The 13,497-nt window shown below is 37.8% G+C and overlaps 1 protein-coding gene across 1 annotated transcript in view; it reads left to right on the forward strand.

Annotated features, from left to right (window-relative positions):
- FAM185A (family with sequence similarity 185 member A) overlaps positions 1-13,497 on the forward strand; it is a 36,884-nt gene that overhangs the window by 20,100 nt on the left and 3,287 nt on the right. Inside the window, exons 6-7 of the mRNA XM_068189635.1 lie at positions 4,544-4,639; positions 6,930-7,064. Coding sequence (XP_068045736.1) covers positions 4,544-4,639; positions 6,930-7,064 — 231 coding nt within the window. The remainder of the gene's footprint in view (positions 1-4,543; positions 4,640-6,929; positions 7,065-13,497) is intronic.

Consider the following 13,497-nt stretch of genomic DNA (forward strand, 5'->3'; position numbering starts at 1 on the left):
TCTCTAAGATGTGTTCAGAGACTGTTAACAACTCTTCGTATGTTTCTAAGAGCTCCATATTAGCATTCCTGGAAAATGAATGCAAGACACATTTTTATGAGTTAGTCATTAAACCACAGAATTAAATTCAACTTGCAGAGCTGTTTTTCCTTCTCTTAAATAAACTCATAGGGTATGAAGAGTGTTTAAATAAAGGTTTCTTAATATAGGAGGTAGCTTTTTCCATCAACAGATGATGATTATTTTCCTTAACTATCCAGGTTGAGCTTAAGCATTAAGCCACATCTTAGAGTTGAAGAAACTTTATTTTTCAGATTTCAATTCTAACAGCACTAGATAGACTTCATCTTTTCCTAAAGAGCATTAAACATCCCTGGTAATTTTATGGATTTTTGTAAAGGTAAAAGAATTTTAAGATCCAGACTTTCAACTCTAAAAATGTGAGAACACCTCCTACTCAACCAGTTTGCTCAAGGCCTTATCCCTTATTTCAGTTGGAAGGGACCTACAGTGATCATCCAGTCCAGCTGCCTGGCCAAGAGGTGAAGTGCCTTTTTTAGGGGCTCTTAAACACTAACAAGCTTAGGGCACAAGCCTCTCTGGGAGCCCTGTTCCAGTGTTTCACCACTCTCTCTGTAAAAAAGTGCTTCCTAAGAAGGAACCATTCCCATGCAACGTTTCACTGGATGCCAGGGAGAAAAGCTTAGCACCTCCTTGTGCCCTTCCCCTCCCCAGGAAGCTGCAGAGAGCAGTGAGGTCACCCCCAGCTTCCTTTTCTCCAAACTAGGCAAGCCAGGTGGTTTGGTTGTTTGGGCTTTTTTGGAGCAGAGTAATTTTTCAAAAAGACTATGGCCTTTACAACCAATGGATATAACTTGAAATTGGGGTAGAAAATAGATCATTAATAGGTAAAGGGATAGCCTGGATAATTTAGTTAGGAAAAGAATTGTTTTCTTGAGAGATTTCTTCACTTTGTGTGTGGCATCATTTGTTCTGCCAGGTCCCCATGGTGAGTATGGTCAGGACTGCTAAGGATTTTTCAGTAGTATGTGCAATTTAGTGAATTCTAAATAATAAATAATAGCGAAGTCTGTTTAGTGAATACATTTCAGTTTCTTATAATACTTTTCATATGACAGTTTTAGAACAATGAACTAAACCAAGAATTTTTGCCAGTTATCTATCAAGAAATACTAGATAGCTAGCTAAGCAGGAATTCAATCTTCATCACACTTCAGATACCTTGGCATTTCATGCTTTCTCCAGTCTATAATCAAATAATAATAAATATTTTGTGTTCCTATAGAGATTGATTTTACCATAAACAAGATCAGTCTTTAGGTGCTATTAGGAAAAGCATGTTTTTGCTTAGATCTAAGTAAAGATCACTTCTGTTTAATCCTTTCTTTAGTGCTAGGCTGATAAAGGGAAGGGAGAAGTGATACTAAATATTACCTTTGTAGGCCTTTCACTGATCTTTTTGTGCAGTCTTTCTCAAGTTATGTGACTTAGGTTTTATTCTTCAAGCTCTATTTAATTTTCATAAAACTTAACAAAGACTTTTGTCCTTCCAAGGACATCTTACTTCACTGTGCCCCTTTTTACATCTTTTTCTCTAGTACCAGTAAATTCTTAAGTAGCTAAAGCTGCAAAAGACTGACCATCTGTTCCATTTCTAGTAAAAGGCTTTGTCCTTGTTCTCCCTCTTGAAAAACCTGGAGAAAACCTTTTCCCTGTCAGTCCTTAGCAAACTCTGAATTTAAACTATACATTTTTTCCTTATTTTTATCTTCAATTATTCACATTCATATCAGCTAGCACTGGGTATATATTTGAAAATAAATTGCCTTAGGTTTGATCTGTCATAACCATAAAATATGTATTGTCTCCATTACTATTTGTTGTGTATTTTATCCTATCAGCCTATTCTTCTTAGCATAGGGTCATTTTTCATTGTTGAAATATTTATTTATCTAGATTTGGGCACTCTTTGGGGTTTTTTTTTTAAATCCATTTTCCTTTCATTCCCCTTTATTTGTTAAGTTAGAGATAGAAACTTTAAACAGCATCTTTATGGACTTTGCAGAAGTGACGAACAATTCCATATTTCTTGGTATTAATTGCATCTACACACTTGTATTCAATATCATATCTATACCATTCATTACATAAATAATATTCAGTTGTTTCCATAAAATATATTTTGTGTTGCTTCCATAGGTCAAAGCTTAACAGTTGTTTACTGTATAGTATTTTAGTGCCAGGTTTAGTGTTTGGTTAGTGCTGCCAAGCTTCTTGGTGGTTTTGAAACTTTGCTGAAGTTTCTTCAGCCATAGGAAACTTTGTATTAGTACAAAGCTACTCTGGGAGTTAAAATCTGGCAAGCCATCCTCCTAAAACAGTGTTCTTCAATGGAAAAGTGTTCCATTTCCCTCAAGGTTGTTTTTGGCTTTCCTGGCAAATCTGTGCCTTGGTGAGCCTGTCCCTGCTGCCCTCCTCCTGCATCCTTTATTCGTGTTGATGCCTTCTGCAAACAATCCAGTCTCTCACAAAATAGGAATTCTTTTTATTTTAATATTTATCAATTGAAGATCTAGGAAAGAACACTTTGTTCAGTCTTGCAGATTCACAAAAGTTATCTTTCTGCTGGGAAGAATCTCACAGGAGCTGCTTTTGCACTTGAGAAGTGGGAAGAGGAAGGCTTCAGTGGATAAATGTTGTCCCTCTAAAGCACCATCAGCTGGTGGTATGTGGACTATTTGTAGTTGTTCTCCCTGGAGAGAGCTGCTGTTCTGTCTCAGGAGACTCTTCTTTCTTCCTAGAATAGATAAAGGAACTTATTATAGCTTCTGTTTAAAGCAGAAGAGTCAAAGGCTGGATGTTTTGTGTATCTGTTGCCAACAAAATCTCTGTCAAGGTTATGTGGAGTTGGTAGTTGGCTGTTACTAAATTTGATGGGGAATATATGCAAAAACAGCTTTTGCATGAAAACTTCTAAAGATCACTGCTTAAAGCATGCATTTAAAAGGTTGATGCATGCCAAATTTTCCAGTTCTAATGACTTTAACTTTTCAACTGAGAACCTTTTATAAAAATCAACAGTTAAAATCAACGTTTCATTTTCACTTAGACAAGCAAAACTCTTCATTATTAATGAAGAGTTAATTTTCTTTTTTTGGATTTCAAACAGACCTTTAGTACAAAGTCTTGAAATGGCAGAAGCATTCACATCCAGTTCTAGTTATTAATGTTTTCTTTTCAGTCAAAGCTCTTCTCAGTTTCTCAGCTGACTAAGTATGGATTAGCTGGGTTTTTTTGATTACTTTCCCTTCCAAAGAAATCAGCTTTAGCTGTGGGATAGAGATTCTTTTCTGTGTTTATGCTGTTGTAAGCAATGCGCTGATTTTGGCATCTGTGCTTGAAACCTGGGATCAGAAAAGTTCCAGATGCGTTTACTTAGAGCTAAAACTGTATGGCAAGCATAAAATGTTAATATGAGACATCCTTGTTAATTAATCAGGTTCATTCTCTCATTAATGCTTTTACTTTTTAAAATGGGAAGTTTCATTCAATGTTATTTTTTAGCTACTTCTGACAGTTTGACTGTTGGGTTTTTTCTATGCATATTCAGAAACCAGTCTCTGTAAGTGTCTCAGGATTTCTTGCCAATACTTTAATTTCCACCATTGTCTCTAAAAATACCTCTCAGTAACTGCCTTTTGCTCGTGTACCAAGGTAATTTTTTATGCTCCTCTAGATTTTTTTTTTTATAATTTCTTAGCAATTCTTATTAGGTATAAACTTGTTCAGTAGGTTGAAAGTAAACCCTTTGGGACTTCACTTAATATTATAGAAGTCTGTGCATGTAAAATTGGAATACATTGCAAATAAAGACTACTCAAGTGTACACTTAAAGCTTCTTAAAGACTTTCTATTTGTAAAAATGCTTCTTCTCAAAGTTTTATGATCATAAATTTCTGCTAATAAGGTATAGAAGAAAAGATAGGCACAGAACAAATGCTGTTTTCCTGCACATACTAAACATTTGTTGATAGTTCAGATGTAGTGAATCAGACTTTACAAAGCCTGTGTTCAGTTATTCTGTGTAACAAGATGCTGCAGTGAACAGCTGCTTGGTTTTTGCATGGGGTAGCTTTCCTGGGTCAAGTTCTCCCTGCACAGAGTCTGAGCAAATGAACTCTTTTGGAAACTAAAGGATATCTTAGTATTCAAGTTTTGTGCTTGATTTTCACACAAAGATAAAGACATTCCTGTAGAAAGATGTGCACCTGGGCCCTTGTAGATGTAGAACAACTGCAGAGCTACAGCCTGGGGACCAGTGTGTGCCCCAGTTGTGGAGTGGGGAGATAGAATAACAGGTTTCTGAAAAAAACCTAAGTGAAGGCTGACAGTCTGTAAATTGTTATGATACTTCTCAAACACAGAAGAATTGATAAAAATCAGTTTGAGGTACAAAGAGATTCTAGCAAATGTTTACTTAAAAAGAGTGAATAATACACAAGTTTTTCTTTTGTTTTTTTAGATTCGTCAGATGGAAGTCTAAAAGCTTCTACATATCATGGGACAATAGATGTTTATGTCAGTCAATTAAGAAAAGTGGATCTGAAATCCCAGAAAGGTTAGCAAACTAAAACAAATATTTTTTGTGGCAGATTTTGATGTAAAAGAAAAGGAAATTGGAGTTTGTATGGGGGCTTATCTGTTTGTGATTGTTATTTACTTTTTATTTTTGCATCATTATTGGAAGATGTCTATAAATACTTAAAATACAATAAGCTCTGTAAAGGACAAGAAGACTTAAGATAGATTAAATGTGTTTGTGTTTTTCAATGTTTTCCTTTTTTTTTTTTCTCCTGGCAATATGCCCAGCAGAATTCTGCAGAGTTCCTTTGCCTTAAGCACAATTTTCTCCATGATGCTGTATGTGCAGTGATAACTGACACACATACATTTATTTTACTTGCCTTCTGACTGAAAGGTCCTACTATGAAAATTTGAGGGCAGAGAAACAAAGATGGAAGAAACTTAAATAACCATTTTCCTTCATTTTTTTGCTGCTTACTCACTAAAATTTCTCTTCTTAGTTAAAAGCTCACACCTAAAGTTGAATTCATAATTTTGCCATTCTGAAGATATGATACTGTAAGTTACAGAGCCCCAAATACATCTTGTTAATCCTAGTTTGGGGAAAAAAAAAAAAACCACCAAAAAACCCAAAATGCAAACAAACAAACAAAAAAAAATCCCAAACAAACCAAAACACACCAGAGCATTTCTGCACTTGACTTTAATGTCAGACACTTCAGGTAGTTTAAGCATGGTATTTGGTCCACTTCTGTCTCCTGTGAAACAAAGCCCTGTTAAAACCTAACAGTTACTCAAAATGGGACTCATGGTGTCAATGAATTGAAATAATTTGTGCATCCTTCTGTACAATCTATTTTGGCTTCATTCTTGCAAAGAAGTTTATTTATATAATTTCTTGCTTACCTTTTGTATCACTTATTTTGCTAAGTTAATATCTCTTTGAGCTAGAAGAAAAGAGGAATGTATTTAATAAAAGCTAATTAATGTTTTCAAAATATTTTCTAACATCTCTTCTGGCAGCAGTTTAGTAAAGGCAAAGTTGAAATTCTGTTTCTGTTTACCCTGTAAATTCAGAGTAACTGCTGACAGCTGCAGTGTAGAAAATGTCCCATTTGTGATAAATGAGCTGCATGTGTGTCGGTTTTTATGAGTCATCACTGAGCAACTCTCCAAAGAGGACCTAAAGATGAAGACCTTTTCCCTTTCTTATTCTAAGGCTTTTGTGTATCCAGCAAAATGCAGGCCTAAATTATACTGGAAGTTATTTGTTCATCAGAACTGTCACAGGCAAGTGATTCTGCTGTGTCTAAATTGCTTAGCTAGGGTTGCTTTCTGGTGCTTCTTAGCTGTTATTCTTACCATGTTCTGCTTAAGCATCTGGGGTGTACGTCAGGAAACTGTTTTATGTTCTTCTAAAGTGATTGTTGAAATTGAGCAAAAACTAAGGAGCACATAAAAAGGAAATGTATTCTGAATTTTTCAGGTTTTTGATCTAATGTGTAGGAGAGAGCTTTCAAACTTTGTGACTGAGTTATTCCAAAGATGACTAATGTGGGCAGCTTGAGGGCCCAGTGTCTGCCTTTGGTCTGATGCATAAATGCACATATTTGGGGAAGCAGAAGTCAGAATTTCTGGTTTTAATCTCAAAGTAGAATTATTCAGGCCACCAAAGCTGAAATTTTGCTACTAGTTTACATTTTAGTGATGCATAGTCTAAACTGGTTTGTCAGTTTTGAGACTGCATCTGTTGGAGGACATGAGCAGCTGGCCCTAAGCAGTAAAGCAAAGACAATTGCCAGTGTTCACAGTAAGTGAGCAGCATCTCATCCTTCCAGAGGAGCAATTCTCTCTTCATGTGCCACGCTGTGACTGAGTTATTTGTCAACTCTGATGCCCTGTCCTTGCTCTGGAATGTCAATATGCAACTAGAAGATGAACTTAAATTCATAATACCTGTGAGATCTATTATATTTGCTTCCCTTGATCCTTCCTGTAATAAGATCCTCTACCAAAAAACATTGCTTGAAGTATATGTCACTATTTACTTTCAAGTATGTGAAGGAAATACTGTTATGCCATTTTCTACATGTGACATAATCTTTTTATGATAAATGAAGATACCTTCATTTATCATAAACATTTATCCTTTCATTTATCCTTTCAGTGACCAAAAAAAAGTGGTAACTGTTTCTGAAGGCTTTTAAAAAAACCCAACCAAGCACAACCAAATGATGGTTTGATTGAAGTTAGTGAAATAATGGACTATTTCATGCTTTAATCTCAGGGTTAAACTAACTAGCTTTCACTTAAACTTATACCAGGTTCAATTACAGTCAAGGTACCTGCATCTCTCAAAGCCTATTTAGAGCTGTCTGGAAGAAAAGTGGATGTGAGCTCAGAGATCCAGTTAAAAGAAACACAGAGTGCCTCCAAAGACGATCATGTAACTCTAAGTGGTAAGGCTTACTAATCTTGGCTTCCAATAAATGTCTGTCTGGCCTAAGTCAAACACATCTACATTTCTTTATTAGTTTATTGCCCTTGGCAGCTGCTTGTTTAATCTGCTTCATGTTCAGATGTTTGCTTGTGCTGTTGTATTCCCCATGTTACTGGATGACTTTAAAATTTTATTTGGTAAATGACTTGTGAATGTAATCAGCTTCTTCTAACAAAAGTCTTAGAGCCAAATTCCCCCTTAGCATTAGTCCAGTGAATATGTGGGAGATAATCCAGGGCTGAATTTGACCCATTGCTTTGTTGGCTTAGAAAGTCACATAGACTTTCCTAGGCAATCTATCATATTAAAAATATAATGATAATTATAATCTGTCTGTTCTGAGTCAAAGGGGGAAATAAAGGGGTTATATGGCATATTTATAAATGTACAGTAGTGCAGGATAGGATGAGAAATGATGGGTGGGAGATGAGCAGAAGAAGCTGGAGCTGGAGGAATAGAGAGAGAGAGAGTACATGGAAAGGTACCTGCAATTACTGGAAGTATTCTTGTAAGGCATTTAAAATTGAACTTAGAATCCTGAGTCTTGCTGTTTCCTGCTTTAGAAACCAGTCATACAATTCACTGTCAGGGTGTGTATTTCCCTCCCCCACTCCAGATGTGGCTATCTAGAAGTTAAGGCTGTTGCTTTTACCAATTACTCAGTTTGCTCTAGAGAAAACATTAACTTCATGTGTCTGAGGGCTCCAGCTTTATGCTTGGACGTGTTATGTCAGTGTGACCTGCTGTGATTGCAGATTGGGTTCGTTTGAATTTTAAAAGAAAATATGCATAAAAACTCTTTTCTTCCCCAATGTAAGATGAACAACTCAGAGTCAGGAAAACATTGGAAGTGTAATTATATAATTTTAGTATGTAGCCTGCTCATATATCTCTTCCTGCCTAGGAACAGTAACTAGCACTTAAATTTAGTAGTGGTTATTAAATACAGTTTCTTTGAAAATCATAATTAGAAGTTGTCAGACTAGAAATCTGTGGAAGGACCCCAGATTCTAGCAAGACTCGGTGTAATGAATCACCGCAGCAGCAAAACAAGACTTCTCAGTGAATGAGGACCACCAGCCAATCAATCATCTTGCTACTTTGGCAACATTAAAGATAAGAGTGGTGTTTCAAGTATACACAGCTGAATGACTTCTCTGGTTTCACAACCCAGTCAGTGTTTATGTGGGACAGTCATCACTGAAGCAGATGCAATTTTTCAACCCACTGTTCTGTATGGAAATGATCTTGGCACTTGAGGCCAAAAGTGACTCTGATTAGTTAACTCTCAAATATACACGTTCCAAAGGCACAGAAATCATCAAGAATTATGCAAAGGCAACAGCATTAGGCCAATGATTATCAGTTGTTTAAAGAACTTACGGCATTACATAAAAAGGGAGATACTTCCTGCTTCTCTTTCTCTTTACCTTACGATGTATTCTTTCTGCACTTGCCCCCTCGCTATCAACAATTGCTCCTTCCTAAAGGTGATATTTCATAATTTTCTTGTATAAGTAGATTCTCAAATAATTGAAAATCATTTAATACAATTTCTGTATCCTGGGAGCATTATTCACTGTTGAAGTTTCAGGTACAAGATCCATAGCAATCCTGCTGCTGTGACTGAAGAAATGTAAAATAGAGAGTGAAAAGGGGCTTTGCCAAGAGGTTTAAAAACTGTATCACAAGGGCATGGCAGTTTAGGAGTTTTATGCTTTTGAGTTCAAAGATTAGTTTAAAAACAGAAGGCTTTTCAGAAAATCCGGTTCTCATGTGAATAACACAGCAACTGGGACCTTTTAGGAAGCTTGACTTGCTTCTGGGAATATTTGAAGGTGTTAGAGAAAAGGCTGTCCAGTGGGAGGAGAGGGCAGAGTTCTGTGATTTGGGTAAACATGCACTTATTCCTGCTCTTTCCTGCTCTAGGAAAGCCTTCCCTACTGCTGTAGAGCAGTTATCATGTACATCATCAGCCCCCACTTCCACAGTGAGAGGGGAGTCAATACACTACAGCCCCACAAGCACTCACACCCAGGGTTTTGCCAGCTAGCCAAGGAATAGAGTGGGATTTAGTGAAAGCAAGATGATGGAAGTCTGGAGCGAGTGCTCTAGAGACAGAGGGATGAGAGTGTGAAAATGGGTTTGCTCTCTTAGGAAAATAAGGGACTTTCCTGCAAAATTGAGACACTTGCTGAGAAAGGGAGGGGAACTAGAGAGCAGTGACAGGGAGTTTTTGTTCTTTGAAGTAATTTGCAAGGGCAGGGCATCTGTTTCCACTGGTATCAGTAGGTAGTCATGAAAGCAGTATGTATGATATAATGAAATGTTACAAAAACAGAGTTCATGCTAAGCACTGGTCCAGCTTCCATCAGTGGAAGTGTTTGGCTGCCTTTAGAGTGCTTGAGTAATTACAGTAATTTCTGATTGTAATCATGTCAAGGTGTTCTTTCTTTTCCCTGACAAGAAGAGAAACCCTTTCTGCTCAATGTCTGCCTTCTCCCTGTCTCCAGGTGTGGCTGTGTTCTTAAATCTTATGCTTGTGGAGGTAATTAGCTATAGGTAGTACATGTGGTAAGAGTAGCAGGCTAAAATGTGTTAAATATTTAAGCTGAAAATGAACTTAAGAGACTGTTATGTCAAAGGGGTTGCAAACATGTTGAAGGTCAAGGTTAAAGTTAATATAATTTTGATTTACATGCTTTTTAGGCTATTTTCCAATAAGTTAAGTTCTAAGTACAAGGATAGGAACAATTACTTGTGTAGTCCCAAGATGAGCAATATTTAAATAATATCAGGAAACAACAGTGTTACACCATTGAAAACAAACAGCAAATTAACATGATTTTTCTGTAAAACTCAAAATAATCCTTTGGCTTTACATGGCATTAGTAATCCTTTGCTGGAATGTGTCCAGTTTTGAGTACTGTGCTTCAAAACTGTAGAGTCTCTAAAGGAGAATGCGTGATCAGAGTCCTAAAATCATGATTAACAAGAGGAGACTTAAAAATCCTGGTTTTGTCTCAAAAGAGAAGACAAAGAGAAGAGAAGATGCATTTTTCTAGTTCATAAGAAGTTGCTACAGAGAAATAAAGAAATAAATTGTTCTGTCAACTGGCAATAGGACTAGAAATTATAACTTGACCTTATGGTAAAGGAAATGTAGCTAAATAGCGAGGTAAACTTCCTTGTAGCACTCGTCTGGGAGGCAGTAGGACTGTCAGTAGTGCAGGTTGTGAAGACCAGGTGTTGTGAGCATGTCAGATCAAATTCAGTGCTTCCTCAGGAGAGGCTTCCAGCCCAGTTTTCTCTTGTCTCAGGTTGATGTGACCATCTGCTCCCACTCACTCCACAGTAACAAAGTTTATCAGGCACGTGGGTGGATGGGGACTACATGAAATGCAGCCACTGGACACACTTCAGCCACTTTGGTTGCCAACTTGTGTGTTGACCGCTATGAACTTGCTGGAAAAATTCTTGCAGTCATTCAGAGACTTTATTTGAATCCTTGTAGCAAATGGTGTCAATTTCCAAACCCAGTTGTCTGGAAAATAAACCATGTAAATCTCATCTCTGCGTGATGCCAGGGACTCACCTGATTTTGGGTGTTTCTCCATCCCCCAGTTCTAGTGCCAAGTTCATATCCAGCAGCCTTTCACCTGATGCCGTCTGCTTGGTGCTGAGTAATCTTTCAACTCTGCAGTCACTTCATCTGGTTTGCAGCAGCTGTGTGAGTTTCCATGGTAAAAGTCCCACCATGTCCCAGGTGCTCCTCAGAGGCTGTGGATGTTTGTTGTTGTTACTGTGTCTCCCTGTTTTTGCCTTCTCAACTGTCAAATCTCTCTGTATTTTTCTGTCCTTAATACAAAGACCATATGCTTTGGGAGTTGCAGCTTTCTCCCAAGTCGAGACATACTTGCCCCCAGTTGTTGTCAGCATGACAACAATTGCAGCAGTTAACAGGACTTCCAGGTTTTGGTACTAATCCCATCCTGGCTACAGCACATGTTAACTTATGCCTTCCCTTAGATGTGTACACTGGACATGCAGAGGAAATCCCCCATTGACTTCTCTAACTCCTTTTCCCCTGTGAAAATTTTCACATTGCCTCTACTTTATTGGTTGATCATTCTTTTAATGCTGCAGAACTTCTTAGCTGGCCTTCCTCTTCTTGTGCCTCTGGAGAGTCAGTCTGTCTGTAATTACCAGATTCCTTTGAAAAGATGGACATTGACACTACTGTCCTATCTCTGACTTTTCAGGTTTCTCTTACTAACATGCTTCAGGTCTTCTCATCCTGCCTGGTTCTCCCCATAGATTGTGGTGAGAAGCACCTTCCTCCTTACAACAATCATTCACACGGGCATGCACTGAAATATTACAACTTTCACTCTGCCTGATGTTCCCTGCTGGAGCAAAGGGGATGTAGACAGATGTTTCCTGCCATCAGGAATAATTACTCCTCACTGTTCACTCAGTGGTCCCTCATACAGTAGTACTGGGAGAGCAGCCTGTGGAATGCTGTAGCCTTCCCTTTAGGATTGTTTTAAGGCCAGTGTGCCAGAGGGGGCTGGCTGCATGAGTCTCTTGTACCATGCACAAAGCTTTACGGATGGATGTGTTTGAGAGTCTTCATTACGAGAAATTCTATATTGTGTACTCCAAGGTAATGTCTGTTTTTAGCTGCCTGGAGTTCAAGGGTTGAATACAAACACAGCTGAAGGGGCAGTGAATAACATGAGACAAGCAACTTGCCTTTAAAAGGGAAATCACTGAAAGAGCTTGTATTATGTCAGTCTGCTGAAACTTCAAGTTTTATCTGAAGCTTACCAGCTGGCCAAGTGTAGAGCTTTTTCTCCCACTGTGCAGCTGTCTTGGGTTTGTTGCAGTCAGCATTGCAGTTCTGATCCCAGGAGTAACACTATCTGCTGTCGTGCCCCCCCGTTTAGTCTGTTCTCAAGGCACTTCAGAACTTTCCTTCTTTCTTAGAAGCAGTTTTTATTGACTCTTGGCCACTAGAATTGAGTGGGAAGAGCTTTGTTTTATAATGTCCCTCTACACACTGCCCTCTGTGAAGCCTTGATCCTTAAGCAATATCTTAAAAAAAATAAACAAAGACCCATGTTGTATCTGGAAAAGATTACATTCCTTCGAGTCAAATAGAAAGTTCATCCAACTTTTATTAAACAAATTAGAAGAGATGCTATCCTACAGATTTTTATTGGTTTCAGCTTGCATTCGACTCAAGCTGTTCACAACCTTCTGATATATTCCACAGTCCTAACACTACCAATGAGCAACACTTAAAATATGATCCTCTTCTTGTGCTTTGCGGTATGAAAATAGAGCTCTCAACTTCTCCAGTCTCCAGGAAGGCAAGTAAATAAACAGTCAGTACTTGACTGTAAAGGTTTGCAAAGGTGTTACCTTCCTTTAAACACCACATACTGGGGAGGGGGAAAAAACACAACCTTTTTCCTGGACTTTAAAAGCATACACATAGAGGTATACCCATATAATGGTGTATCTGTCTTCTCCTGAACTCATGCTGCTGTCTTGACTGGTAGGTTTTGAAATTAATTCCACCACCCACCCCCTCCCACCTCCTCATTCTCAGTCCAGGAGGCTGTTTGCTTTTGTGATTTAATCAAACTAGTAAATTCTTCCTCAAAATCCACTTAGGTTCTCATGGTATTCAGAGTACAAGCAGTGAGTACAGTTAAGACCCAAGCGGTCGTCAAAAGGTCTCCAACTAAACCTTGTTGCTTGATTAGTGCCTCATACATAAAGTCATTTAAATATAGGAAATAACTTTGAACCACCTACTAGTGATGGGCTTAATAACCTTAATATTTGCCTCACAGGCAAATTTCCAGAAGTATAAGGAACAAAACTTTTTTCTATATTCACAGAGCAAAAACAAAATGAGAAACAGAGCTCAGACAGCAACTGGGCTTTAAAATGGCTCTTGTAAATTTGTTTCTGTGTTCCCTAAACTCTTCTTTAACTTTTTTACCAAGGTGTAAGTAGTGCATGAAACCATTTACAGCACTGATTCTGTGCTTCAGTGTTTGTTTCTTATACAGAAATACAAGCCATAGTCACAAAAACATGAGAGAGAGGAACTGGGACCAAGCACTCCAATAGCCACTTTCTGGAAATATATTTCTGCCCTGCATTAATTGTGTCCTCTCTCCCTAGGAGAAAAAGCTGTATTTTTAGTGTTCTACAGCTCTGTTAAAGGATCAGCTGAAATTTTCCTTTATGCTTCTTTGTTGGTTCAATTTCTTGTCACCTGGAGGCTGTTTCCTGTTTAAAAAACAGACTGATGAAGTATTTTAAGTGCTATCTATGCTTAAAAGACTCTGTTTATTTTTTGTTCTATACTCTCT

The sequence above is a fragment of the Anomalospiza imberbis genome, chromosome 5 (genome assembly GCF_031753505.1).
Source record: "Anomalospiza imberbis isolate Cuckoo-Finch-1a 21T00152 chromosome 5, ASM3175350v1, whole genome shotgun sequence".
In the NCBI taxonomy this organism is placed as follows: domain Eukaryota; kingdom Metazoa; phylum Chordata; class Aves; order Passeriformes; family Viduidae; genus Anomalospiza; species Anomalospiza imberbis.